The sequence below is a fragment of the Callospermophilus lateralis genome, chromosome 4 (genome assembly GCF_048772815.1).
Source record: "Callospermophilus lateralis isolate mCalLat2 chromosome 4, mCalLat2.hap1, whole genome shotgun sequence".
Classification (NCBI taxonomy): Eukaryota; Metazoa; Chordata; class Mammalia; order Rodentia; family Sciuridae; genus Callospermophilus; species Callospermophilus lateralis.
Genome location: NC_135308.1, coordinates 81,639,102 through 81,666,883, shown reverse-complemented (window position 1 = coordinate 81,666,883; position 27,782 = coordinate 81,639,102). Strand labels below are relative to the sequence as shown.

The window sequence follows — 27,782 nt, the reverse complement described above, 5'->3', positions numbered from 1 at the left end:
GATGGAGGAGAATCCCAACAGAATATTCTAAAGCTGGGGCCCTTCTTACTAGGTCTACTACTTAGGAAATCCATTGATAGTTCTGGGGGATTTGCAAATGTCCTAAGTTCTGTGAAAAACATATATGTGTATATGTATAATTTTTAATTTTTTTTTCTGGAAGAAATTTTTAATCATTTTTAATGGTCCTAAAAATATTAAGAAACACCTATCCAGAGATATTTTTCCTTCCTTCTTCCAGCATCAATAGCACTTTTCATGCACTGGGACAACCTGCACTGTAGGAGACAGGCTCTGTCACCCACCATGACATGCCCACACCTTCCCCAGCACCTCTCATCCAGCTGTGCTGAACATCTGCTGACGTCATGCTAAACGCTGAGGGTTAGGAAGTGAAAAATGAGTTCCCTGCCCTTGTGGAGCTCACAGTCTAGTGAGAAGAATGTGGTTAAACCCACAACTAGAACATTCTGTGAAAAATGGTCTGATGGAATGTGTGACGGAAATACTGACGAAGCCTGGGCAGTCAGGCCACCCTGTCAGCAATGATGGATGCACTGGGTCTTGAGGAATCAGGAGGGAGCCAGATACCAGAGGAAGGAAGGACCATCAGGAAAAAGGAATAGCATGTGGGCCAGCACTCCCCAAGTCAAGGATAGAGTGGGCTTGGGGAGAAAAGGCAGTGTGACAGCCATGTTGAAGACTCTGAATTTTATCCTGAACAGCATGAAGAAGCCAACAAAGGATTTAAAGCAGGGGAATGGCACGATAGTATTTTCTTTTTTGGAAAATCAGTTTTGCAATCGAGTGGTAAATGAGTTAAAGCAGTGAATTCTAAGAGCCCTTCATCTATGTTAAATAAATGCTTTTAAATGTCTTAACTAAGATCATAGCAAAGGGAATGGAAAGAAAAGGAGCATGTAGAAATACTTGGGAATTCAAATCAATGAGATATGGTTACTCACTAGATGGGAAGAATGAGGGAAAAGGAGGAATCATGAGTGACACTTGGGTCTCTGGTGGCCTGTGCATCAGAGTGGTTAGTTCCTCAGAAAGGAGAGACGAAAGAAAGGGGAGGGAGAAGCCTAGTAGATTCAGGGTTCCTATGGGCCCAATTTGAGTCAAAAATACAGATTCTGGATCCATTACAAGAAAGGTGGTCATTAATTATATGAGGTTTAATTAAGTTACTCGTGCAGAATGCAGAGATAAGATGAGCAGAAGGCCAAGAAAAATAAAGAGTTGGAGGGAAAAAAGAAAGAAAGTATAGGCTAAGAATATTCCTTGGATTTGAGAAAGTGACTGTCTATTGATCCTTGTGAGAGAGATCACTCTGGAGACTTGAAGGCAGAAGCACATAAGCTGGGTAAGTCAGAGGAGCAGGGGTCAGAAGGGAATCAGGAGCCCAGTGTCCTTCGATAGGGCAGGAGGAGTTTTCTCTGCCCAACTGTCCTCCAGTCACATCTTCCCAGGCACAAGAAGTTCTTGGGCTCAGGGCCAAAGGACATACCCACCTGGAGCCTGCCCCCTCCTTCCAGACTCCATTCTGACACTCCAGGACCCAAACGCCATACACCTTGCTCACATCTAGGCCCCTTCCCTGAGCGTGGCACACAGAAAGCACACCACAGCTCAGGTGTGTGTCTTCCTAGTCCAAGGGACAGTGGAGGAATAGTCCTCTGCAGGATGAGGAAAGGTGAAGACAAGCCTTGGAGGTGTGCACTGAGGAATGGACCAGAGAAGTGAACAGAAGGTCGGCAGGCTATGAGCCAGAGGCCCAGTACCAACTCTCCCCTGAAAAACCACACACTTCCCCAGAACTCCATGGACGCTGAGCATTTTAAATTGGATCCTGATCTTCTAGATATATTCAGTCATACGGTGTGCAGACCTCTCTGTTCTTACTCTGGGCCCCACAAATGTCAGGATAGGATTTGATGGAGGCAGAAATAATAAGCCATGTGTTCAAGAAGTTGGTCTACGAAGAGATGGCAAGAGGTAAAATATTAGGGTGAAAAAGAGTGGGCTAGCAAGTTTATTTATTTTCTTTTGTTTAGGTATGGATGGCTGAAATAAACTTTAACTGAACAATTAATAATTGTCTGCATTTACCTTTTATCTCCCTAGAGGTTTTGACTAGTATTAAATACAATGAGAAGTGCAGAATTTGAATTACTCAGGGGAAAGAAATTAGTAGAATCTGTTCTGGTGTGCCATATTGAAGTGAATCTCATAGGCTGGTTTATGGAAAGAAGTCTGGATTTAAATACTACTGCCAGAATGGTTTTAACATTTCTTAAGAACAAGATAACTAAATGTCAGATTAATTAGTATAATTCATTTCACTCATAAAGCCAGTACAATAATTCTCAAACTTGATTTTTGCAATGCTAGCTAACTCAAGGACTATTGCAAAATTGTACCTAAATACTCAAAACAAATTTAATCTTGATTCACCTTAAAAATGATAAATACAGCCAGGTGTGGTGACCCATGCCTGAAACCTCAGCAAGTGGGGAGACTGAGACTCAACAACTTAGTGAGACCCTCAGCAATTTAGCAAGACCTTGTCTTAAAATTAAAAATAAAAAGGACTGGGGCTATGGCTCCGTGGTAAAGCAACCCTGGGTTCAATCCCCAGTACAAAAAGAAAAAAATGATTATAAATATATATGTGCTCTGTGTCAGCATTTTGTAAGATAGAGAAATGGTGAAATCAAATTAAAAACAGTAAGATTTCATAATGCCCAAAATTCTGTAAATTACAATGCTAAAGAGTCGGAATCATTCAAAAATTCCTAAGTAAGCTGAATTTAAGTTAAGTGTGAATTTATGCTAATGCAGCAGGAGAACCAAAACCGACTCTTAATCATAAGATTAAGGGAGTGAAATAAGCAGTCCTAGCTCAGGACGCCCACTTTGCAAAAGTACAAAAGTACGTATCTACCCATGCAGACAGGGTCATGCTGGGCACCACACAGCATGGTAAATGTGAGAAAGGTCAGGAGAAGTCATCCCTTGCCCTAAGTGGCCCTGACTTCCAAATGCACTCTCCATCCTGCCCTCCATCAGATGCACCCCACTTCCCATGAAGGGTTGTAAGGAGCAGAAGAAGGCTCCAGAATTTAAACAAGTTATAGCCCATTGAAAATAACTTTAGTAATTATCAAGTTTTAGGAAACTTGATAATTGACCAAAGTCTTTTTAGGCCAGATCACAAGGATAATAGCCTGAATTTTTTCTGTGAAAAATATGCCCTGAGTTCCAATAGTTTTTTGGGACCAACTAATCCCTAAATCTGGAAGAGACCAACAATCCATTCTTTCTCACCCTCTTGTTCAACTTATCTCCTGATATCATGAAGTCCCTCATTTGCATATATGTACAGTCATTCTTGAATCTGGGCTCACTTTGTAGGCTCTGGTAGAGCGGCAGCTCACCACCAGATCCAGTATGAACCTATCCTAAGAATGCGTGCATTGACATTTTAGGCTAGCCCCCGGTCCTCCCAGCCTGACAGCCACCACACCCATCCCAACATCAGGCTGGAGAGACTGTAGATAAACGCAGGGAGGCTGTTGGAATATTTTTTTTTACCAGTGAGGATGTGGAATAAGGGAATAGAATTGGGGACAAGGAAACATTGGCAAGTGAGAGATGCAGGCAAGGTCAAATCCACGTGAGTTGTCAGCTGATTGCTCCTAAGGCACGAGACAGGGTCATGAGAATTGGCTGAGGACCTGAAAATCCTCCAGGCAGTGGTGCCCCATCTCTTCCACACCCCTGCAGAGCTCCTTCCATTCCCTCTGGATATGAAACTGATCCTTAGACTAGACTGTGAGCTAAGGGAGACAGGAAAAGAGTCTGGTGCATCTCCCATGCCCGCAGCACCTAGGAGGAGCAGGTATACCCAGCAGTTATCAGTGCAGGTCTTAATGTCACCCTCTGCCCCAGGAGCAGCCCCATGTGGCTCCTTTAGGAAAAGAAGACCAGGTGGGAAACCACCTTCCCTTGGGCTCTGTGTATCCCGATGCTGTGTATAGAGGGACTTGTGACCCACTCTGGACTGAAGATGAATCTTTAAAATGACTGGCTCCTCTCAGAATGCACTGCAAAATTCCCAAGCAATGGACATCCTAGTCCATTTCCCTCTGTTCCCCAGAACCCAGACCTTTTTAAAAAGGTATTTAAAATATTTTCTGCTGGGGTATTTCATCTATATTTTGGTGTATTCGGGCTATTTCTTAGAAAACAGAGAAAACAGATTTTTCTTTTCTTTATGAATCCTATTCAATATTCTCTTTATTGCCACCTTTCTCTTTCAAGGGCTTGCTGAGACTCTTTTTTTTTTTCATCTTTCATACATTTGATTCATGTGAGTTATGCTTTTCCATTTTTACCCCAAATACAAATTGCAGAATCACATCAGTTACACATTCACAATGTTTACATAATGCCATATTAGTGACTGTTGTATTCTGCTGTCTTTCCTATCCCCTACTATCCCCCCTCCTCTCCCCTCCCATCTTCCCTCTCTACCTCATCTGTTGTTCTTTTTTTCCCCTTTCTTTCTGTGCCTAAAGGCCAGTGGGGTTCTGAAAAGGGACAGCAGTGGCTGATCCAAGCCATTGTCTTCTAACCATTCGGCAGTTGGTGTTTATCACCTTGATGGATGAGCAAGTTACATGCCTGTGAGCCCCATTCTTGAGTGGCAACAGAGAGCACTCTAGTTTGTCTTCTCTGTCCTCATGTTTGGGCCAATTTCTCCTGAGTATTTACTTAACCACTTAACCATTCTATTTGACTCTACTTAAGAGATTTAACACATATTTATTAAGCTGCTCTACACAAGGGACTCTGACAATTTCCTGTCCTTTCACAGCTCACCTTGCAGGACAACCCGGTCTTGCTGTTTCACTACTTAGAAGACCGCAGTTCAACTGTAAACATAAGGCTTTCCACTGTCTCAACTTCTTTCAAGTCTTTTTTAAAAATGTTTAGTGAGCTGGTACGTTATTCATGATAAGAATGCTCCTTCATATCATAATAGTTATTTGTGTCAACTTCTCCGGGTCACATTACCCAGAAATGTGGCCAAACATTATTGTGAGATGTCTCTGAAAGTGTTTTTGGAGATTATCATGTAAATCAGTGAACTTTGAATAAAGCAGATTGCCTTCCATAATGGGAGTGGGCCACATCCAATCAGCTGAAGTCTTGAATAGAACAAAAGACTGGCCTCCCCTAGTAAAAGGGAATGCTCAGCTAACTGCCTTCCAATTGGAACCATTGCGATGTCTCTTGCTTGGGTCTCTAGCCTAACAGACCACCCTGCTAATTTGGGGCTTGCCTGCCTTCCGTAATCCCATGACCCAAGTCCTTAAAATAAATCTCTTTGTAAGCTGGGCATGGTAGCAGCACTCTGTAACTCCAGCAATTTAGGAGACTGAGGCGGAAAGACCTCAAGTTTGAGGCCAGCCTCAATAACTTAGCAAGAACCTATCTCATAATAAAAAATAAAAGGGACTGGGAATATGGCTCAGTGGGAAAATGCCTCTGGGTTCAACCAATCCCAGGGCAGGCGTTGGGGGTCCCACTTTCTATACTTACCTTGTTGGCTCTATTTCTCTGGAAATCCTGACAACTACATCCCCCAACCAGCATGCAGAGGTTTTCTTGTTGTTGTTGTTCTTTAGGGGGGATTAGGGGAAATACTCTCTTGCAGGGGATAACTTGAGTGAGCAGGGAGTTTCTGCAGGTCCTAAGTAAAGATTTCTCAGGGGCAGAGGGATGGAGGGATGGCCAAGAGGCTGGATCTATGACTGAAGGGCTGGGGTACAATACACAGGAAATCAACCCTGGAAGAAGTGAGGGAGGGACACAGACCTCTTAAGATGGTGTCCTAGAAACAATCTATGGACCTCTCAAAAGGCACCAAGAATCAATACAATTTGATCAATTTAAAATGTTGAAATTTTATTTTCAGGATCCATTGTATGCTTTGGATGCTTTTTTCTGTGCAGTGTTTTCATGCAAGCCCAGAGGGGACTGGAAGATTGCTCATCATAATGGTGTTGACTTGACACTGGGATTCACAGTATATACCCTGCTCTCCCACCTTTGATACCAGTCCTTATGGCTCGTGGAAGGAAGGCGGTTAAGCTTGTCTTCACTCACAGAGCTACACGGGGTTGCCCCAGGTGATACAATGAATGGGCTTCTGAAAATACATGTGATGTGTACCTTTGTGAATCCTTTATGTTTTGGAAACACATTGGAGGAACTGATTATTTCAAGGAAACTTTATAAGTGTCTCATTTCTTAATGTCACAAGCCATTCTGATTGAAGTTCATAACCTCTCTCTAATGTATTAGCCTATGAAATTCCTTTTTTTTTTTTGCCTAAGAGTTTTAATTAAAGCAAGACAAAACTATACTTAATAACATTCATTTGCCTGAAAGAGTTATTGCAGGAATACTTATGGTATTACCAGAAAGCAGCTTAATGTCTCAAATCATACTGATAGGCAACTTAATGAGGGATGTCACTATGACCCATATTTTCCCACATTTTTTGAAAGAAAACATTCACACAGTGAAGGGAATCAGAATCTATTTTTATATCCCTAGAGTTATAAACATTTGTATCAAAATATTTACAATTATAGCATATGAAATAATCTATGAATGAAGAAGCCAAATACAGTACTAGAACAACCCACCAATGTAATGCAAATTACATGAGACATAAATGTCACGAAAAAAAAAGTAAAAGACAAGGGAATACATGGTTTGCTCCAGTCATAGTTCAACTTTGTAACAAAATGAAAGATGTCTTTTGGGTAGATCTGATATGTAGGTATGATTCTGCACTTAAGACAGCCCTCTACAATTATGTGATAATCAAATCATAATTGAAAAGTTCATTATTCCACAGATTTTTTTTTCTGGCCAATGTCTCTACTCTCAGTCCAGATAACATGGTGGTCTGCCTTCCACATTCCCTTAACTAGAATACACATGGAGAAATATACTTAGTAATAGTCCCTTTACATAAATACCAGCAATTATGGCATAACAAACCCCCAAAAAGGAAAGTTATATAAGAAATGGATGAGGAGAAAGCTAGAAGAAAGAAAGTGGGCAAGATGTCTCAGACTCTTCCTGGGGTAGATCTTCCTCTAAGGGCAATAAAGGAAAAGTCTTCCAAAAGAAAAAGAACTCCTCTAGGTAGAATCTGAGACGGCTTAAAGTAGCTGCTCTAGGGCAGAGCCCTGCCTGCTGAACCAGGAATAACATACTACTTCTAAATCCTATATAGAAACGCTCCTGTGGCTGTAGATAGCTTGGTTACCATCTGACTGGGTACCCCAGGAGTTTTTGTTCTTTAAGAAAGTATCTTCCCATCACCTGTATTTTTATTTATCTCATGGGATTTTTATTTTCCTGGGAGCAGGCACTCTGTTCTTATTATGACTAAAATATAGTATGATTAATACTTTGCAATTATATAGCACCTTTCACCCAAGGACCTGTTGTTTGGTTTTGGTGTGTGTGTGTGTGTGTGTGTGTGTGTGTACGTGTGTGTGTGTGTGTGTGTGTGTGTGTGTGTGTACGTGTGTGTGTGTGTGTGCGCACGTGTGAATTTGCTCCCAGAATTGCTATGCCTCACCTGGGAAGTGGGATGGGCAGGGCCTCTGAGAGGTGACCATTCCAGCCAAAGCTAGAGTGACCCCTGACCTTGAAGCCCTGACCCCCCAGTATGGATAATTAGACAAAACTTCCTCCAGAGTTCCTAATTTAGAAAAAGAATAACAGGAGTGTATTACATGAAATCATGCCCATTTCTCTCCTGTTAGGACTGCATTGGGGGGAATCCTAAAAACATAACCCTGGCATAGCACTGTGGCAAGAGTGTCCCTTGATCCCACAATCTGCATGGGCTTTCACTACTGAATTGGTCATTAATTGCTCTAGAGAAACTCCAGAAGAGCTGCCTTCGCTTTAAATGAGAGCCCAGCAGAGTCTGTGGGACGAGGTCTCCATGAGGGACAGCAGTGTAAGAGGTCTGGCCTGGGCTCTGCCCATCCCCCAGGCCTTCCATGGTGAAAAGCTTTTTTTCTTCCCCGCCCCTGATTTAGCCAACCCACCAACTTGGACCTATAAACTATCTCTCTTCTCTGCTATTGTCACAAATGCCACCCAATTCTATGGAGCTAAGCATCTCCACAAAAGAGGAATGATGGTTCCCCGGCCAAAGCCTTCCTGTAGGCACTTCATATGGTAAAGTGATAATTTGCTTTGGGTCAGAGGGCAGGGTGGTTTCCAGACTTAGACAGTCAGCACAGAGAGAGTATCTGCTCCAGCCAGAACTTGTACCGCTTTGGTGCAGTAGGTCTGCAAGATCTCCAGTGTGTGACCCAGAGTCACCCTCAGAGGTGGAGCCAATAGAATGGCAGCTGATGGGACCTCAGGAGGTGCCTGTAACTGAGGCCAAGCTGGAGGCCAAGTCTGGTGGCTGGAGGGAGGCCCTCTGGCCCCTATCAGGGAGCATCAAAGTACAAGTCATTGACTTTCTGCCAAGGGCAGGGGCTAGACCGTAGAGAATCTTCCCAGTAATGGTTTGAGCTTAGACCTCTCCCACCCTTCCTTCCCCTTCCCCATTCCCTCCCCTCTCTTGGTTTTTCCAGCCCAGTGACTTCCACTTCCCTCCCAGATTCAACTGCTTCCTCCTCCCACCCCCACCCAGGTCCCCATACACTTGTTCAGCTTTATTTCTTTCTCAGGACAAGATAGAGAATGCCGATGATGAAGCTGAAGCAGAAGCAGATCCAGGTCAGGATGAAGCAGTAGCCGTGGTGGCTGTTCGAGAAAAAGTTCCCACCGCTATTGGCATAATGATGAGTGTAGATGGACACTCCGACCATAATGCACAGCCCTGCCGGAAGACAAAGTATTGTTATTATTCTTGTTTTAACCAAGAAAAATGGGTTTTATAATTAATAATAAGAAAAGATTATATATAGGTAGATGTATCTATCTACCTATTTATATATATATATAATTTTTTAATCTTATTTCCTTCATAGCAATGGAAAAGTAAACACTGGTTGTCTCTGAACAGTAGTGCTTTTGGTTTGCTGTGGACTAAGCTTGGTGATGGTGTTGATAAAATAAAGATGGGTGGGTTCTCACATCTACTCCAGTTTGTGAGGCTGCAAGTGTGAAGCAAAACATTGAATACTATCGACACCTGGCTTTCCTGTCTGAACCCCCCTGTCTAGGCAAACTGTTCGGAGGTACAAAAGGACATGGACTTCCATCAAACTGAGTGTACTCGGGATGAGAGAAGACTGAGAACTGCAATAATTGCTTGCATGGTTGCAGAAGTTGCATCTTCCTAGGATTCCCACCTTCCCACCTTCTTTAAAAGTCCCCTATGCAAGCACTACTGATAGGCATGCCCCAACTTCGGTAGCTGCCAGGAACACTAGTTTTTTGAATAGTATAGCAGATGAGGAGTTCTCAATCTAAGCAATCCAAGGAGAAAAATGTAGAAGGCAATTTCATAGAGCCATATGTTAATCTGTTGAAGTATCCAGAAGAACCCACAGGAAGATTCACTTAAAAACGCTTCCCACATAAACCAGAGTCTGCCCCCAAGATACTCACAGCACACCAGCATGGTGGCGCCTGAGAGGAAGAACCGGTTTCCCTTCTCCATGGTGAAGAGCTGGAACACGAAGACCAGGAGGGAGATGACAGAGAAGATGATGGAGAGGATCATGAAGGCCTGCACAGCCTTGAGGGCATCTGCAGACATAGGGTGGGGAGAGCAAGGGCATTAGGCCACTCGAGACACTGGGCATTCCCCTGACCACACCCATTGTTGGCAGTGGATTGACATCTTTCTACATACCATCATTGCTATACATAAGTTCTTGGCCACAGTTACCCCCGGTACAGTTCTTCCAAAGACCTACGGATGATGTAATATCATCTGAAACCACCCAAACCTGAAACCAGAAAGAAGCAAAAAGGTGATTAAAAACTGATCCTCTGCTTTAAAAAAAGAGAAAATAAAATAACAAATCAACTTACATCACAACCAAATCTTAATCAAGACACTCCCTCTGTAGCCATAAATACAGCTAAGCAGACTACCTCTTGGTGGAAATAAGGTCCAATTAGTTACAAAAGCTCCAAGAGATAAGAGAGAGAGAAAGAGTGCATGAGCCAGAAAAATGTCCTCTAGTCTCTTTGGACTTTACATTCCTTGTGGCTTGAAAAAAAATTAAATGTAAATAATTTCACTCATAGTAGTTTAACATTCTAAGGTTCTCAGAAACAAAAACCCTAGATGAGGAAACTGGTATTAAGTATGCACAATTTATCCACTCTCTCAAGATCATCTCATTTGAGGGTCTGGCTTACAAGAAACTCAAGGGTTAAGAAAAAAAAATGTCTGACTGAAGACAACTAAGAAACAGGGGGGCTCCTGGGAAAATAATAATGAATCTGGGTCGTCAGTATGCCATTTTCACTTATACACATTTCACTTATACAACTTCAACTTTCATAACTTGCAAAGTAAATTCAAAGTAAAATAATGCAGCAAGAGCTTTATTGTGGGGGCAGATAAAAACAGAAGAGGGACTAGAATATCTCCCCCCAGGTTCACCATGGTACCAGCATCCCTTCCTGCCCAGCCCAAGAAAACAGTGAACTTCTGAAATAGAAAACCAATGCAGAGGGCTGGGGTTGGAGCTCCGTGGTAGAGTGATTGCCTAGCACATGTGAGGCACTGGGTTTGATCCTTAGCATCATATAAAAGTAAATAAATAAATAAAATAAAAGTATTGTGTCCATCTACAACTAAAAATGTATATATTTAAAAAAGAAAAGCAATGCAGAATCCTGTCTACAAACACATAAAACATCCATATACTGGAAAAGCAAAACCAAGGATGTGCTGTCACCTGCTCTCCATAAGCTCCTGTGTGCCACGCCCTGTCTTAAGGCCCAGATATGAAACACGTGGGCATCCCTTAACATGGTTTGAAGTTTATCAGACTTCTTATCCTGAGAGATGCAGGGGTTGGCATGCAGATGACTAAATTACAAAATCTGAAAGAGGCAGAATGAGTGGGGGGTTGGCTTACCACAGTTATGATAAGTTAGCTTTGCTTATACTCATACCTACCAACATTTGCAAAGCTCTTCTCTGTAACTTTTAAAACCTAATTATTCCTTAACTGTAGCTGAGACTTAAACAGATTCTGGAACCATCATTCGCAGATTGATTGCCTTTGTGTTTAAATCCAACTGTCTTGTTTGAGACAAGCACACTAAAAGCAAATTAAGTGCTAAAAATGACCACTAGAGGGCAGAGTAGCCCAAGGTTCAGAGAGAGACAAAAGACACCACCTGAGTTTGATAATTTTATGTGACCACGTTAATTCAGGGTCACCGGGTAAATGGTGCAAAATTCCATTTCACACGCTACTCTCTACCCAAAATTTGAATTCATCAGTCTGGCAAAAGTTCCTATCGTCTCACTTCCATGCCCTCTTGCAATCAAGGTTCCCAGAAGGTTGGGAAGGTCTGCTCCAGCCAAATGGGTGTCCTGATCCTCAGAACAAAGCACATTCTAGGGTCACACCTTTCCTAGCCCTCCTGCCCCAAATGCATCCCTGGGTCCTTGCACTGTCCGTTTTTCCCTGGAGAAACCCCACTCATCTCTCAGTTCTCCAAGTGCATGGCACAGGGTGCCTCTGCTGAGAGGAAGGTTCCTCTAAAGCCTGAGGAAGCTCCTTGCATGCTCCTGCCTCCACACCAACAGCCCTGGCGGGATCACTCGTGCAGCCTAGTGACTGGTGGCCTTTAGCTATTGAATTGTTTGAAGTGTGAAGGTGTGTTTATTTTATTTCTTCAACTAAGCTGGAAGTTCATAAAGGGCAGGCATTGTGGCTTAAATTTCTTTTGTAGCACTTTATGTAAATATTCAAACAATTCCTCGATGAATGAACAAAAGAACATGACTCACGTTGGCAATGGTGGAAACAAACAACATAATGACAGTGGCGATGTGGACCACAAAGATACCAGCCAGTAACACCAACATTTTGGCTTTTCTGGTGATTTGTGAGCGAAGAGAGTTCTGAAAAGAAAAAAACAAAAGGGACGAAAAGGTTACTGTCAGAGTCGATAAGAAATTTCAGTTTTTCCACGTGTGTGGGCTTCTCTGCTAAAATGAGGAATCTCGGCCATAAACCATCACTGTTTCATCATAAATCCTAAAAACACCTTATCAACCTGGTTCCCAATATGCCTACTTTACCTGTTCATTCACTCATATGCACCCAAATGTAAGCATAATTCTGTTTTTTTTTTCCCCTCGGGAATTTATATACTCATTTCTCTAATACAGCCTGTTTCTAAAAATAGAATGTTTTATGACAACTGTTTACATTTCATTTTGTGTTTTAGAGACCAAAAGTAAGAGTTTGTTTTTGTTTTGGGGGATTGAGAGGCTGTTTATTTTATTGGACTTTTTGGTTGTTTTGTTTTGTTGGTAGGCCTTTGAAATTTCCAGGTCTCCGAGCAACATCATCAGGTCAATTTCCATTTTCCACTAGATAAGTGTCTGGGCTTGCATCAAACACTCACCCAGCAACTTTCATCAAAGTGATGCCTCCTACAGACCAGCAGCTATTACTCAATGCCCTTATATTGAATAGGCTACTAATCTGATCCCAGATGAGATATAAAATGGGAACGATACAACTTCTATTATTATAATGCCTTTTGGTATTCAATAATTATAACACCTAATTATAGTTTAATGGTCTGATCACCTACTGATTGTACATTTCAGGCTAGCAGTGCCACCCCCTGAGCTTTGGCCTGTGTGTACCTTGTGACAGGGGCACTGCTGTTCATCTGGGCCAGTGTTATATTTCCTACAGCTCAAGATGACAGCTCTGGGGCCTTTAAAAGTGTACAGCTTGAGACAGCTCCAGGTGTGCTTTCTACTCCTGCGTAACCTTTACACAAATTCCAATTCTTCGGAACTCAACACAGAAGACAGGCAAATGCATAAATCACAGAGTGGGAGACCTGGGATCTAATACAGATTAAGAATGTGCATGTGCATGCGTTAACAAAAGCTTTCAGCCATAATCTCAGCAGAGAAGAAGGGAGCCCACTGGTCATAAAACCTAGGAACCAAAAGAGTGGGCAGGGGGCACATGGCGGTGGCTATTCTGATTTATGTCAGCTGCAGGGGTGCTTTGTCATGCCCAGGACAGTTATGATGCAGTGCAGGCTCAGAGGGACATCAAAAGGAAAGGGCTGGAGGTTATTCACACCCTAGGCAGGGAGGGTACGTGGATGTCCCCACCACAAGAGAAGATGAGTGTGCATAGCCTGCAATTGCCTCACTTCTCTTTCTCACTCCACCTAATTTAATTGACGCTTTGAGGGTGCTTGTGCCACTTTCATGCCACACCAGGTATTTATTAGACAGCACTGATACTATCATTGTCCTAACACTTCAAATATCTTTTATCTCCTCTCACTTTCCTCATGAGGCATTCAAAATCTAGCATGATCTCATGTACACCAGGGTCCTCTGCATCCTCTGCAGGCAAAGGATGACAGGCAGACACCAGCTTCCACCATCCTCCCCAGCCCTCTCTAACAACCCTTTTCCCATCTGGGCACTCTCCTGCAACCGGGCTATTTTTTTAGGCATGCATTCAATTTAACTGGGAATGATAAAAAATAATGAAGTTTATCCTGCTGCCTCAAGGGAGAGCTTGGAGCCTTTGCGCCTGCTGTGAGTAATCTCTCCATTTGTTCAAATTCATTTTTGCTCTTCTCAGGTTCTTGCACACCTCCACAATTTTCTGCTTGACTTCCACAGTAAGAAGAGGGTTTTTGAGGAGAAAGAATTAGAATCGTATAAAGTTATTTGACATGCCTCAGTTTCCTCATGTATAAAGCAGATGCTACAATGCCGATCATGCAGGGAAGAGTAATGATTAAATTAGATTGCGTATGGGCTGGGGTTGTAGCTCAGTGGTAGAACGTTTGCCTTGCATGTGTGAGGCAATGGGTTCCATCCTCAGCACCACATAAAAAATAAGTAAATAAAATAAAGATATTGTGTCCAGCTACAACTAAAAAAAAATATTTAAAAAACTAGATTGCATACCTAGCATGGGGTCTGGCGCGTGGCCGGTACCGATAATGGGTTTGCTTTGGTTGTGGTCATCATTATTATTGTTATTATTGTCATCTTCATCCATACCTGAAGCTGAGTAGATGTTGCCAACCCAACTCAGTTACATAACACCAGGTTGCCCCACATTAAGTGCAAGGAATAAAATATCAGCGAGCTGGTTCATGAAGCAGTGTGTATAAAGTCATTTTAGTCCTCTTAGAAATTGACATTTTGCCTAACCTTGCTCCTGGAGTGGGGAGGCTACAGACACACCCTCAGGGATGACCAGGAGAAAGGTGACTCATCTCAGCCCATTCTCCTAATACCCATACGTTCATACCTCACTGGATCCTGACCTTGCCCTTCCTGGTTAAAAAAAATAGGCTGATTGAGGGAAATCACAAATGTTATATAATGAGGTCTTGTGTTTAATCCTCCTTGGACTCTTTAAACAACTCTTTTATCCCTTTTGTTTGTAATTTTACAAATATCCTCCTCCTAAGAGTGAAAGTCATGAGTGGCCAAGAATGGAATATAATACACCAAATGAGGCCACGTAAGGGAAACCATTGTAGGCTCCTTCCCTGACAGGTCCTTGGATTTCAGCAGCACTTTCTGTCTCCTTGGATGGCTCTGTAGCCCTCGGGTGGAGTCCACTCCCTTTCACTGCCGCTCAGTCTCCACTGGGAAGGCCCCTCTCACCCCACCTCCATGGTGTGCATCCTCCATATGCACAGGGCGGGTGAGTTCTTGGCCACTGGATCTCACTTTTGATCTAAGCCACATCCCCACCTGATTATTAGATTCTCTGCCTGTTGCAGCCGGAGGATTGGGTGGAGGAACCAAGTTAAGAGGCAACTGTCTTTCATCTTAGATTTCAGTGATGGTGCCGTGTGTCTTTTCACCATGGACCGGAATCATGTGTCTTGGATTAGCAAGTGTTATTATTGCACAAAACAATTCTCCCTGCTTCTGACTGCTGTGTCCAGCCAGAAGTCGAGGCTGTGTAGCTGTAACTATTGCATAATGCATGTAACTTCATCTTTTCACTGCCCTGGATTTGTCAGGTTTTATCAGTATCATCCATTGTCAGCTTTGAGGGGTTTCCATTATTTTAATGGTCCTCTCCCAATACATTTGGAAACAAAATGAACTCTCTTCTTAAATTCCTGTTCTGGATTATTCCTATTACCCAATGTCTATATTAGAGATCCTGCTCCTCACCCCCATCAGATAAACCCTCAATCCAGAGGAGGCAACCCTTGCAGTCTTTATGGGGAAAAAAAAGAATGGGTGTCTGGGAATCCACCAAACAGAGGAGTAGAGTGGGTATAAATAACAGAAGATCCTGCTCTTGAGACTTCTACACATCCATTAGAGTAACTTGAGGAAAGACTCATTCTCTGCTCCACTGTGGATCTTGCTTTATCCTATGGCATGAATGACCATTTCTGAGCATGTAGGTCATTGGAGGTTATGCTACCCACCCCCTCTCTTTCTCTGTATGTTTCACTAAAACAATAACAGATTTCTTCTCCATGCCTCTCTAAAATGCTTCTTGTGACACTCTACAGTGGAAAACATTCCATAACCAAGGTTGGGTAACTTGAACCAGGAAGCAGATAGCAATACCATTGGAACTCTGTGGTGCACAGGGGTCCCAGAGTGTGGCAATCATTGTTGGAGACTCTCACAACAAGGTTACTGGTGGCCCAGGCCACTGGAGGTGATGAATTTACACTGTTCTGAAGGGGTAAAACATGCACTGGCTCCATGGGGGATGCCAGGAACACATTTCTGCACCCGCAGGAATGTGAACAGAGCAGAATCCTCACCTACCTGCTGTGCTTACACAGTGATGATCTGGGAAAATGAGAAGGTATAGGAGGTACACAAGTTGCCTCTGAAAAGAAGCAACTATTAGGAGAAATGGGTTCGAGGCTTGGAGCCTCCCACAGGTCTCGGTCATCCCTTTTCTAGTCTTCCTTCTATCCTCATGGACAGATCTGCTCGTTCCCCTTCCTCACTGCCACACTGACAACTGTTTTTCCTTTTCTTCCCACATAACCTGAATCACATGACAGCTCCTATCTCTAATGCAGGCCCCCACCCCAACCATTGGCTATTCTGTATCTGCATTAATTTCTATTTGCTCATAGAAAATGTATTATAGTTAGCAGACTCGACCCTGAGAATCACAGTTGCTGGTGAGCCTAGCTATGAATGACCAACTGGTGTCGGGGAGGGGAGGAGTGGATGGAGATGACACAGTCTCCATCCACTTAAATCTTTATTGGCTTCTTGCTTCCCTTTTACATTTACTTCCCACAAAGAAAGAAAGAATAAAAGACAGGCAGAGACAGAGGGTGAGAGAAGAGAAGAGGAGAGGACAGAACAGCGTAAAAAATAAATAAATAAATAACCCTGAGACTGCCTTGCTTTGCTTCTTTACCTTTTTTCAGGTGGCCTAATAAGGTGCTCTGAGCATGAGAAATTAATTAGGACCCTGTGAGTGAATTTCCTTTGATGACCTGTAACTAATTCTGCAGAGACTGAGAAATTATCTTCTCAGAAACAATAGAGAAATTCAGATGTGCTTAGTTTGGCTACAAGATGGCTAAACTAGGGATCAGATAACTTCCTGTTGTGGAGTCTGTGTGTTTATTGAACAGCCAGAGGAGTCTAGAGGAAGCAATTCTCTAAGGGTGGTCTAAGCCACCATAATTGGGAGCAATGAAATAGAATAAAGCAACCAAAAAACCCACTTCTTCAGCATAGGAAGTGGTGGAAATCCTGGCACTTGAGTCACTGAGGAATCGGTCTCAGGCTGTGGACTCAGAACCAGGATCTAGGAACTCTGTGAACAGCGGGGGAGTCCCACAGCGCTCAAATTTCCATGATTCATGTGAAAGTGGGTGAGATTCTCCTGAATGAACGGAGACATTCTCTACAGGAAGACAAGATGGCGCAAGAGCCTTCCTGAGCAGCACTTGCTGGACCAGGTGGGTTAGCTGAAGCCAGTTCAGGCATTTCCCTGGCAGCCTAAGATAGCTCAGGCTTTACTAGGGGGGAAAAGAGAGCAAAAATGGTCAGTTGCCAAGTTCCCTATTTCCCCTTCACCTTCACATTCAGGTCTTGAGTTTCTGTCTCCTGACTGTTCACTCCCATTGCCAGAGTCCAGCTCAGGCCCTAGTCTGGACCCCTCCCCTGATTCTCTCTCAACTCCCCCACCCCATCCATCCTCTATGCTGTCTCTGGATTATTGAACCATGCCTCTCCCCTCCCACCTGCCTCCCACACACATGCCATCAACACAAATCACCAGGAAAGAAGATTTGAACACCCCATAGGGGCCCTTGGAATCCTAGGACTTTGATTTCCAAAACTAAAAGCTCTGCTTTTATGTCCTTCTGCCAGTAATTCCTAAATTTTTTTTCCACCAAATACAAACCTTGCCTCCTCTAAGAAGCCTTCCCAGATACAGGGGTCAGAAGTAGTCTCCCCATTATGCTATGACCCTTATACAGCCCCTTAGCAAAGCCACTGAGACAGCCTGCCTGGTAACAAAGTTATTTACAGACGTGTTTGGCTTCCTTGCCACAAAGAGTCCAAGTCCCTGAGAGTCTTGTTTATGACAGGTACCAAGTAAATATTGCTCGATTAAATAAATTAATTGAGAAAGGAAATATTTTCTTCTGTATGGAAAAATAAGCCATGTTGAAGTGACTGAAGACTTTGTAACAGACGCAGAATTCAAGAAGGAAGATGTTTTCTTTTTGAATATGCATGCGCTTTATTATTTTAAAAAATGACTTAATATATTATAATGACTATGTATTGAACATTTCATTATATGTAAATTTTATGTTATATATTCACATCCACTATTTTTTTCACTGTGGAAACATGTATCTATTTCTTGAGTACCTTTGGCATTATATATATATATATATATATATATATATATATATATATATATATATATGTTGCATTTTGTTCAAGAAGAGCTAAAAACTGAATGCAAAGAGAAGATCTTAAATTTCTAAACATTGATCTGGCTGTATATTTAAATTTTCTACCTACTTTTTTGGATTATAGAAACTCCAGACTAAAGGAGGGCTTTACAATTCCTTCCCAACACACGAAGCTCATCTACAAAACTGCATCAAAGAACTATCTGAACCATGCTTCAACTGCTCCAGTCACGGGAAGCTCACTGCCTACCAAGGCCCCATTAGGAGAGTCCAGACAGCGCACCAGAGTCTGCTTTGAACAACCTCCAGCCATCTTAGCTCCACCCATGAGGTTGGACTAGATGGATGCTTCCTCTTTCTACCATGGCCACCTTTGCATTGCATTCAGAGAAATCTGCAGCGCTGTCAGAGAATTCACCAGAGGACCTCAGTTAGATCCTAAAATCTCAGTCAAGATGTAATCTAATCCTCAGATGACTCTACTGCTAGAGCAGTTCAGCAATTTTTACATTGGGTGATGTTTTTCCAACTGTGAAAGGCTCATCCTTCTGGATAACTGCAAATTTTGAAAAAAGCTTCTCACACCATCTGATCAAAGACCTGGCACTCCCTGGAGGCAAGGCAAAGATGAAAGGCAAGCTGCTCCTGGTCATGTGACCTCCATGAGTCAGCCTCTGGCTCTATTCTCCTCTGGGCAACACCCCAGCAAAACTGCAGTTGCCTCCTCTCCTGAGGACACAGCCTAGGGTGCCCCAATCGCCCCTCTACCCTTACAAGTCAGGACCACGTGGCTTTTGATGTGCTTGTTTCCCATTGAGGATCATTTTGGTTGGCAAAATCCACGTCCGTGGAACACAAAAGCATAAAAGGGAAATACTCTCTTTTGGAAGCAGCCAGAGGATGTATCTGGAGGAGGAAGAGGCTGGGATTCAAGGCAGCTGAGTGGATGAGACCTTGGATGAGCTTTTCTGGCTGTTATTGTTTTATTTCAAGTATACTTTTCCATTCTCAATATTGTTCTTACGTAGGGGTGGGAGGGGGGCCATTAATTTCTACGTGAGAAACATGGAGAAAAAGGATCCTGAAGGATCATTCCCTCCTGTCTCTCCATGTCTGATGTTGATGTGGAAAGAAAGAACTTCAGGTTGCCCTTCACTCTATGCTCATCATACTAGGGGCTGATGCTCAGAGGACAGAGCAGCTTTTATGCCCAGGAGAGACATCAGCCACCAAGCAGCAAAAGAAACAGGAACCTAGAGCGTCCAGGGAAAACACCTATTTTTCTTCTAGGTCCTGGGGGAAGGAAACTACATCTGCATTGCAAATGTGGGCTATCATAAATAAAGGTGACTAGAGAAAAATAGTGTTTATCCAGCCTTGGTGTAGAATAGTGTGGACTCTCACATAGTTAGGGATAAGGTCAAGGGGAATGGTTGAAGGGCAGGGCAAACATGTTATCAGGAAGGAAAGGAAAGGAAAATAAAGGAAAGGAAAGACAGGAAGAAAGAGGGGTCAAGCAAACAAGCACTTACTGGAGAAGCAGATGCTCATAGAAATTCTGCCTCTGCCAAATGGCTGATATTGGAAAATTTGCATAACCTCTCTGGTCAGTGGCTCTCGTAGAGAGGCAGAGTGTCAAATGATACAGAGCATAGGTTCTGGGTTTGAATTCTGCCTCCACCAGTTCCCAACTCCGCTCTAGACCTCATAGAATTAACTCATGACTGACAGAGAGCAAGGGCAATATGGTATTTGGTTATTATATTAATTCCTTCATATAGAATGAGAGACTTGGGCCAGTGAAATGGGCTTTAAGCGTCTCTGGCAGAATCTGAGGGACAACTTCTATGCCAGAGCCAAACAATCAGCATGAATATTATTTTTGCAGATGCTCCCCAAGAGAGTAACCTCTCCTTCTCTCTTACTTCCGCTTCTCCTCCTTTGTGTCCAGCAGAGGGGGTGGATCTGGGCAACATCTGCAAGGCTGAGGCCAGACCAGGGCTGTGAAGCCTGAGCTCAGGCCACACCCCAAGCCCACGCCCCAAGCCCGCAGCTGGTCAAGGGATGGGGCGAGTCCCCTGGGTAAGGACGGAAGCTTCTGACAAAGGAGAAGTATTCCCGCTGCCAGAGTGTCTTCAAGGGAGAAGTTGCCAAAATCATAACTCGGGTTTGGGAAGAAAGTCAAGGTGTGGCCCCGCCCGGCAGCGCTTGGGTGGGTCTGACAGCAGATGGCAGCCACAGCCTTCAGCCTGGAAGGGGGCAGGGAGCCTGGAGGGCCGCCACTCAGGCAGAGGCGCACCCCAAGGGCATTGGGTGGGCTGCAGGCTTTGTTTCTGTTTTTTAGAGCAGTTGATTATTTAGAGGTTTCGAGGCATTGGGTCATTCAGTCCAACCCCTTGACCAAGAAAGAAATGCACATCCCCTAGTAAAGCACAGTCAGACCCGAGGCCACCATCTTGCATCTTCCAGCCAGGGCTCTTCCACTCTAGCATGATTTTCCCTCTCCTGTCTTTTGTCTTAGCATTTGGCAGTTACTCATCACTCTGTTCCTCCCACCACCTCTGAGTTACTCAGACAGTCGTCACAGCCCCTCAAAACAGTACCGATGGTATAAACAAAGGGTCTTTCGAAGGCCCACCCAGCAGAGCCAGTCCAGAGGCCACCAGAGGCCTGAAACAGATTCCCTCTTTGCAAACCCTGGGAGAAGCTTCCAATATTCCATCCCGGGCCCCACCCTCTGCATAGGAGTCCCCTCCCTATGGAAGCTGAGAGAGCATCTTTCAGCAAAGAGAAAGCTCTGGGGCTCAGCTTCAGAATTCTTTTGAGACCAGTGGAAATACTCCATCTTACCCCAAACTCGTTGTTTCAGGGAAGGAAGCCTCTCTCTAATTCCCGTTCTCCAGCCCCCTGGGGAAGGGGCTTTGATTATTTGAAACAAGAAGTCTAAGAATCAAGGGTCTCACTTTGCTCCCTGTTCTGATCTTACCTCTGAAAGACCGAGGAACAGTGGGAGAGGTCACTGCCTTGTTGCACAAACACTTAATGAAAACACAAATGGCACCAAGCATGTACTGACCAAACCAAAAAAAAATTAGATGTGGCCTGAGCAACAAATGATGCTTCACAGGAACAAGTATCAGAATTTTGACCTGATGATGATGTCCTGGGACATTGAGGGTGGGTGGCCCCCCAAGAAGAGGAGAAGGAGTTAGGAGTGGAAATGTTCTCAACATGTCGTCCTTGCTCTTTGGCTCTCTCCTGGTCCTTGTCCACCCATCTTTCTGTCCCTTCTACGCCTTTCCATTTGCCTTCTCCCCCAACACTCAGGGTCCACCCACCCTCCCTCCCTCCGGTCCTCCGGGAACCTTCCCTTTCCTCCTCTTAATTTGTTTTTCCTTGGCTCCACACCTTTAGGGCCACACCCTCATGCACGGGATCTCCATCCTTGAGAATAGGGTGGAGTTTCTTTCCCAGGGAGAGCTCAGTTTCTCCCTGAGCCCAATTTCATTCCTGACAAATTCCTTGCTATTGTCAGTGTCTTAACAGGCTTAGCTGGCAGGGAACCCTATGTTTCATAAATCAAACCTCTTCCTTCCCTTCCAAGTGCTGGGTGATGTTCTCGCTGCCTAAAGGTAAGTCCTGGAAGCTAAGAAAGCTCTAGGGGGATGGGGCACAGGATGCCACCTGTGTCCTCATGTCAGCTGGAAGCCAAGCATTCTCTGCAAATGCCCATTTCAGTGCAAGATTTTGCCTCATTCCACTTTTCTACCAATTTCTAACCAGCTTTTACTGTGAACTCAAGGGATTTCTCAAAATAAGAATGGTAGGATCTTAGAATTGCAGAGTTTCGGAGGCCTTGAAGGCCATCAAGTTTAATTTCCTCAAGCAAGGAAACTGTGAGTGACTTTCCCCTGGCCATACTGCAGAGTCCCGACAAGACAACAGCCCCTATGTCTTCCTATCAGCATCTCACATCTCATACTACCTATCTCACATCTCACAGCCATAGTTAAATTCCATGCCAAAAGGATTCTCTTCCTTTTTGAAAGAAGAATTCATGAAATTGACTCAAGAAATACATCAACTGCCACAGCCACATAAGGCCAAGCCACAACCAGAAAGAAGTTCCTTTAGGTTCCAGAGAAATGCCCTCCCTATGACAGGGAAGAAAATATTGACCCCAATATTTTGTTTAAAAGGAAGAGAGAAGAAGCAATCCCCAAGAATGTTTGTATTTCTATTCAGGATCAGTGAATCTTCCAGTTAAATTGAGAAAAACTGCTTCACCAATCAGCACCAGGGACTGAAGCATTAAAAAGAGTTGTCTTGGGGATGTGTGTTTTAGGGGTGAGGTGTTGCAAATTCAAATAAACCCCTAATTGGAACTATATGTGGCCTTCCTTAATTACTGAATGGCAAGCATAGTCCCAGAAATTTGGGATCAACTGGGCTGAACTGAGAAGAGTCCTGAAAAAGAAAGGCCTATGCTCAGAAAATTCTAGTCCTACACTCATTAAAGATTATGAGCTCTTCTCAAGGGATTGATACAACGACTTCCAGCAATTAGACAGGCTACCTTTGATTGGCAGCTTATTCCTTTAGTTAGCATGACAGGTGGTTAACCGTGTATAAGCATGGACCACATACACTGTGGGCCAGATTATGGGACAATCTCCAAAACACCAAGTTAAATAAGTGTTTCTCATATTGGATTGATTTAACCATGACCCACCAGGTGGCAATACAAGGTGTGTCCCTCTAAGTATATGCATCTGAGTCTCAAATGTCTCTGGAGCTTTTGTGTTAAGGCTGCAGAGTATAGAGATGTGGGAAGTTAAAGAAGGAACCATATCCATGTGTCTAAAAAATGAAATACCTCAGAGTCCAACTCTATGGATATGCTTGACTATGGTGCCTATTCTAAAATTTCATAAATGCTCTTTCTACAACATAAGAGGAATAAAGTAAGAAAAGTAAAGGAGATAATGCAATGCAGATTCACCAAGCAGTCTTAATTAAATATTTACTAAGAGTTTAGTGTCTAAAAGATGAGGAGCATTGGGTGGGGCAACAAAAAATCCTGTATAGATATTTCCTGAGTTGTTTCAGCCCTGCAGAACCAGGAACTTACAGGAAAGCTGATTTTGTTCAATTTAAGGAACCCTGATAGTTTAGAGCTACCCCTCCAAGGGGGATAAGCAGGAGATACAACTCTGAGATACTGAGCTCCTCCTGGTTGGGGATTTTTAGAAGCTATAAAATATCCATCTGACCAAAATTAGACTCACAAATATGGTGGAAGAACAAATGAGCTGATCTTCCAGATCCCTCCTAAATTCAGAATTCTAGGAATAAAATGAAGCATGTATTGGAACTAATGTGCTTTGTGCCCTTTTCCGTGGCCACTTTTCATGTACATACCCCATCTGGCTCCAGCAAGTCTAGAGAAAAGCAGTTTTGCTTCCTGCATAAACCATCCTGGGCCTGTGTGTTCTTTCTCCAGAGCCCCCATGGGTCCAGCACTCCCTGAAAATCCCAAGAGCCACCAGAATGAGCCAGGAGGGTCTGCATTCCCAGCCAGATCTCTATAAAGCCCATTCAAGGCTGGGAAATGATCAGGCCTAATTGGTCTCCAGAAGAAAGCACCGAGGATCCAGCAAACCAGTCAGTCCTTTCCAAGGTTTGCAAAAGGAATGTCTTTCCTCTCCTCAGAGGGCTGCCCAGGATTCCTGGGAGGTAGCCAGGTTCTGAGGATGTGATCTGCTCAGGGCTGGTCTCTTGATGGCGTTATGCCAACTCCCAAAACAGTTTAGTACCCCTGAACAATGTGAAATCTGGGGGTCCTTCTCACCAGGGCAGCAGCCCGGATGTCCAGCAGCCCTGGATGGCTCTCCACCCCCGCCCCATTCTTTAGAGTCTGGGTGGAATTGGATCCACCTCTGAGGGTGGGAGGCCACAGGGGGAAAATAGCCCTCCCGTTTCAGGGTTGTCGAAGACCTACAGCTGAAGTCCCAGAAACCTCTCCCAACTGAGGCACTCGCCCCGTCCTTGCAGAAAAAGTAGACAGCAGGAATCTGAGTCGCCTTAGGTTGCCTCAAACTCCAGCATTTTTTTGCACTCCTAAAGCCACAGAGTGATGTGAAATGCTTCACAAATAACAAGGATCATGATGTTTACACCCTCTGGATGGTCGGTGTTTCCCATTTGCTGACTGGTTAGAGTTTGCTTATTAGTTTTAACCTACACAAAACTGACGGTAAGTCTGTATTATTTTCATAAGCTACCAGGGCCGTGGATTTAATCTGGCTCTTCTCTTGCACGGCCATGTAATCTGGAAGTCATAAACATTTGAAGCAAACGTGGGAGTTCACTGCATCTTGAGAAGTTGCCCTTGTTTGCTTAACCACCCCCTGGGGGCAGTTTTACAAGGAGTTTTGCCTGCTCAACTTGCAGGCTGATTACATTTAAACCTCCCAACCAACAGACGAACTGCATTTCTGAAGGAAAAGCCTAACTTCACAGACAAGCTGAATCCTGTCATTCTCATCTTGTTTACGTGGGGAGAAAAAAATATATATATATACCAGTATCTATGTCAAAACAGCCACACCCCTGTCGACACTCAACCCAAATGTTAACCCAATAAAACAAAAGCACACAGCAAAGGTGCCTTTCTTCTCCCCAGATGCACTTCATGCTTCGCGTTTGCATTTGTACAACCACATTCTGCCAAAGAGTGAAAAGATAAACATTCCAAAAATGATCACTGCCTTCCCCGCCACAAAATTCTACACCCGCTTAGGAATTTCTGTTCGGAGCTTTTACTTTGCACTGAAATGCAGCTGTTCCTGGGGTGGAAGTTCGAAGCCACTCAATAGTTTCTTGTAGGAACAAAGTTCCCCTGCCCCTCCCGCTCCTCCAAGCCCTATTTCCCTCCTGCCTCCACCGCCTCCACATCTGGACCAGAAGAGGAGTCTGGAATCCACATCAGGCTCCTGATTCCACCAAAGGAACCCTCCCACGTTTTTTTTGAAACACCATTTGCCTCTCTCTCTCCCTCTCTGGTTCCCTAACGGTTTTCTTTAAACAAACCAATTCTCCTTTTCCCCACCCCGACAGGGGCGGTGGGGGGGGGGGAGAAAAAAAAACTTAAATTTAAACAAAAGTGAATGGACAAGGAAAAGGGCAGTAAAAGAGCAAAAATAAACTGAAAACCACACATCTATACACCCTCACCCTGAAAGACCAGCAAACAACCCATAAGCCAAGAAACAACTCAAATCCTGAAGCGATTTGAATCAAAACAGAGGAGTTGAAAACATCTGGCAAGTTCCATTTCAGAGGTATGTATTGTTTCCTCCATAAAGAATATGCTATCCAGGTCTGTTCCAAAGTCCCTGCTCCCTCCACATCTTTAGAGTTAGAACGCAGTTAATTCAAGAAATGAGCACAGACCCGTCCTGTTGATTTCCCCCTGATCCCTCCACCAAACACATTCTTAACTTTGAGGGAAAGGTTGTCTCAGCATCCACTTGACTAAACGTTTCAAGGACTTGATTCTGAGAGAACCATGGAAAAGTAGCAAAGGAAAATAGTAAAAGCAATGCTTAGATGAACTCTCAGAAGGAGGAGCACAGTGAAAAGGAGACAGAACGCAGAGCTTCCCCAGAGCTGGGAGCTGTCCTACCTTGAGAGTCCCAGCGACAGAGGCAGACGCCCTGAGTGGCAGGAGCTGGCAGCAGCCTTGGTCCGCTCTTCTGGAGGTATGTGACCACAGTGAGGGGAGGGACTGCCTCCCGAGGTTATAAGTTTCCTCCGCTGGTGTGCTGGGGTGTGTGATGGGCGGTTTCTTTTCCCTGTGTTTTAAAGGAGTTTCTATGAATCAGTCTAGCTTTAAAAAAAAAAAAAAAAATGTTGGTAAGCTACGCCCTGCTAAGTTGGCAGTCAGTCAAAAGTGACTGGGAGTGAGCCATCAATTCAAAGAGCCCTGTTGTAGGCTCCCTCTGACTCAGACACACAGACCACAGTGGAAAAAGGAGTGACATTGCTTCAAATGAGTAATAGGAGTCACACAAATAGATGTGTTTACTGAAGCCCATTCCTCCTCACCAGAAAGAGACTTCGGTTACTATGGACATAAGACAAAACACAGGTTCTAGTGGAGAGGGGGAGGAAGGGGAAAGAGGAGGGGAAGGGGAACCCCTGTTAATTAAAATCCCAGCTAATCATCAAATGAGATTCCTGTTCTTCCTTCTCCATCAAATGCATCAGCTGCTGCTCATTGCCAGGAAGGATCAGATTTATTTCTGACTCCCTTGACTGACCCTTGGACACCTTCCTGTGGTATGAGACCCGGGAAGCAGAAAAGAGGACCAACCAAGTGCCTTGGTAACCTGCCTCTGAATGAAGGAGCACTGATTGACAATAGACAATCCCTGTTCTTTAATTATGCACTCTGAATGCCTGTGTGGACTCTTGGAGGAAGTCTTCTACTTAAGGACTTTGCTCTCTGATCTCCATATAATAATCAACTGGACCTTGTTCCACAATTGACTTTCTTGAACCCAGCTATTGGCATGATCATCACTGCCTGCCCCCTTCCTGCACCACTCCTCTCTAACTTAATCATGGAGGTGGGAGGGGACTTTGAAGGCATCTCATCCCACAGTTCTAGGCATTCATCTGAGAGGGTCACAGCCTGTATGCCCAAATTCAAGCCCAGCTCTCCACTTAGGAGCTGTGTGACTTTGAGAAAATCACTTACCTTCTCCATGCCTGTTTCCTCATGCATCAAATGGAGATAATAGATAGCCATCTCATAAGTTATGATGAAAAATATATACATAGAGTTTATAATAATACATTCACTAGATGCGCAATCAGTGTTTGCTGCGATGATTATTTTACTGAAGAAAATGCTCAGGCCCAGAGAAAGGTGAAGTGATTTCTTCAAGGACCTATAGTAAGTTGGCAGTAGCAGCTTGGATTTGAGTCTGCCAAACCCAAGCAATTCTACTGTACATAAGTATGTTCATACAGTTATTTATTCATTCATTCAACTGATACAAACTGCATATCAACCTGCCCTGAACCCTGTTCAGAAGATCAGATCACAGAAGTGAACAAGATCCCTGCCCTCTTAGAACTTAAATGCCATAAAAGGATAGGGAATGAACTGATGATGTTGCAATAAAAGGTTGATAAAATTAGATGGTAAAATCGTGGGTGAATTTTAGTTGCTTCTGGTTACATTTCTGTTGTTTGTTGTTGTTTTTAAAATTTTCTCTGCAATAAACATGTTGCTTTGGTTTTTAGGAGAAAGTATGCTCACATAGAAGAGAATATTTCTAAAGTGGTTGATGAGACACACACACACAGCCTCTCCACAAGTCCCTAGGAACTGAATTCTATCTCTGTAAAGATAACAAAGTCTGGGTTTTTCATTAAAAACTGATGATGTGACAAAGATGGCATCAGTTTCTCACATATTTCTCCACCTCCCCCCTCTCCCATCACTCATTTGATAATAAAAATGCCTGTCTGGGAGGAGCCACTCCCAGCACTGGCAGAGTCCCTGAGGT

General features: G+C 43.8%; 1 protein-coding gene across 1 annotated transcript; it reads right to left on the bottom strand.

Moving 5' to 3' along the window:
- Window positions 1-6,596: 6,596 nt before the first annotated feature.
- Window positions 6,597-26,067, bottom strand: Emp1 (epithelial membrane protein 1). Its single transcript, XM_076854139.1, has 5 exons — window positions 25,889-26,067; window positions 12,047-12,160; window positions 9,920-10,016; window positions 9,673-9,813; window positions 6,597-8,938 (listed from the first exon to the last, which is right to left on the bottom strand). Exons 2-5 carry the CDS (start codon window positions 12,122-12,124, stop codon window positions 8,772-8,774), a joined length of 483 nt encoding a protein of 160 aa, XP_076710254.1. The 5' UTR covers window positions 12,125-12,160; window positions 25,889-26,067; the 3' UTR covers window positions 6,597-8,771.
- Window positions 26,068-27,782: the final 1,715 nt, after the last annotated feature.

Excerpts from the sequence above, each read along its gene's own strand:
- Emp1 (XM_076854139.1), bottom strand. The coding sequence starts at position 12,124 with ATGTTGGTGTTACTGGCTGGTATCTTTGTGGTCCACATCGCCACTGTC. Across the intron at positions 10,017-12,046 it reads TTGTTTCCACCATTGCCAAC|GTTTGGGTGGTTTCAGATGA; the intron begins GTGAGTCATGTT and ends TTCTGGTTTCAG. Across the intron at positions 8,939-9,672 it reads CGCCACCATGCTGGTGTGCT|GGCTGTGCATTATGGTCGGA; the intron begins GTGAGTATCTTG and ends GTCTTCCGGCAG.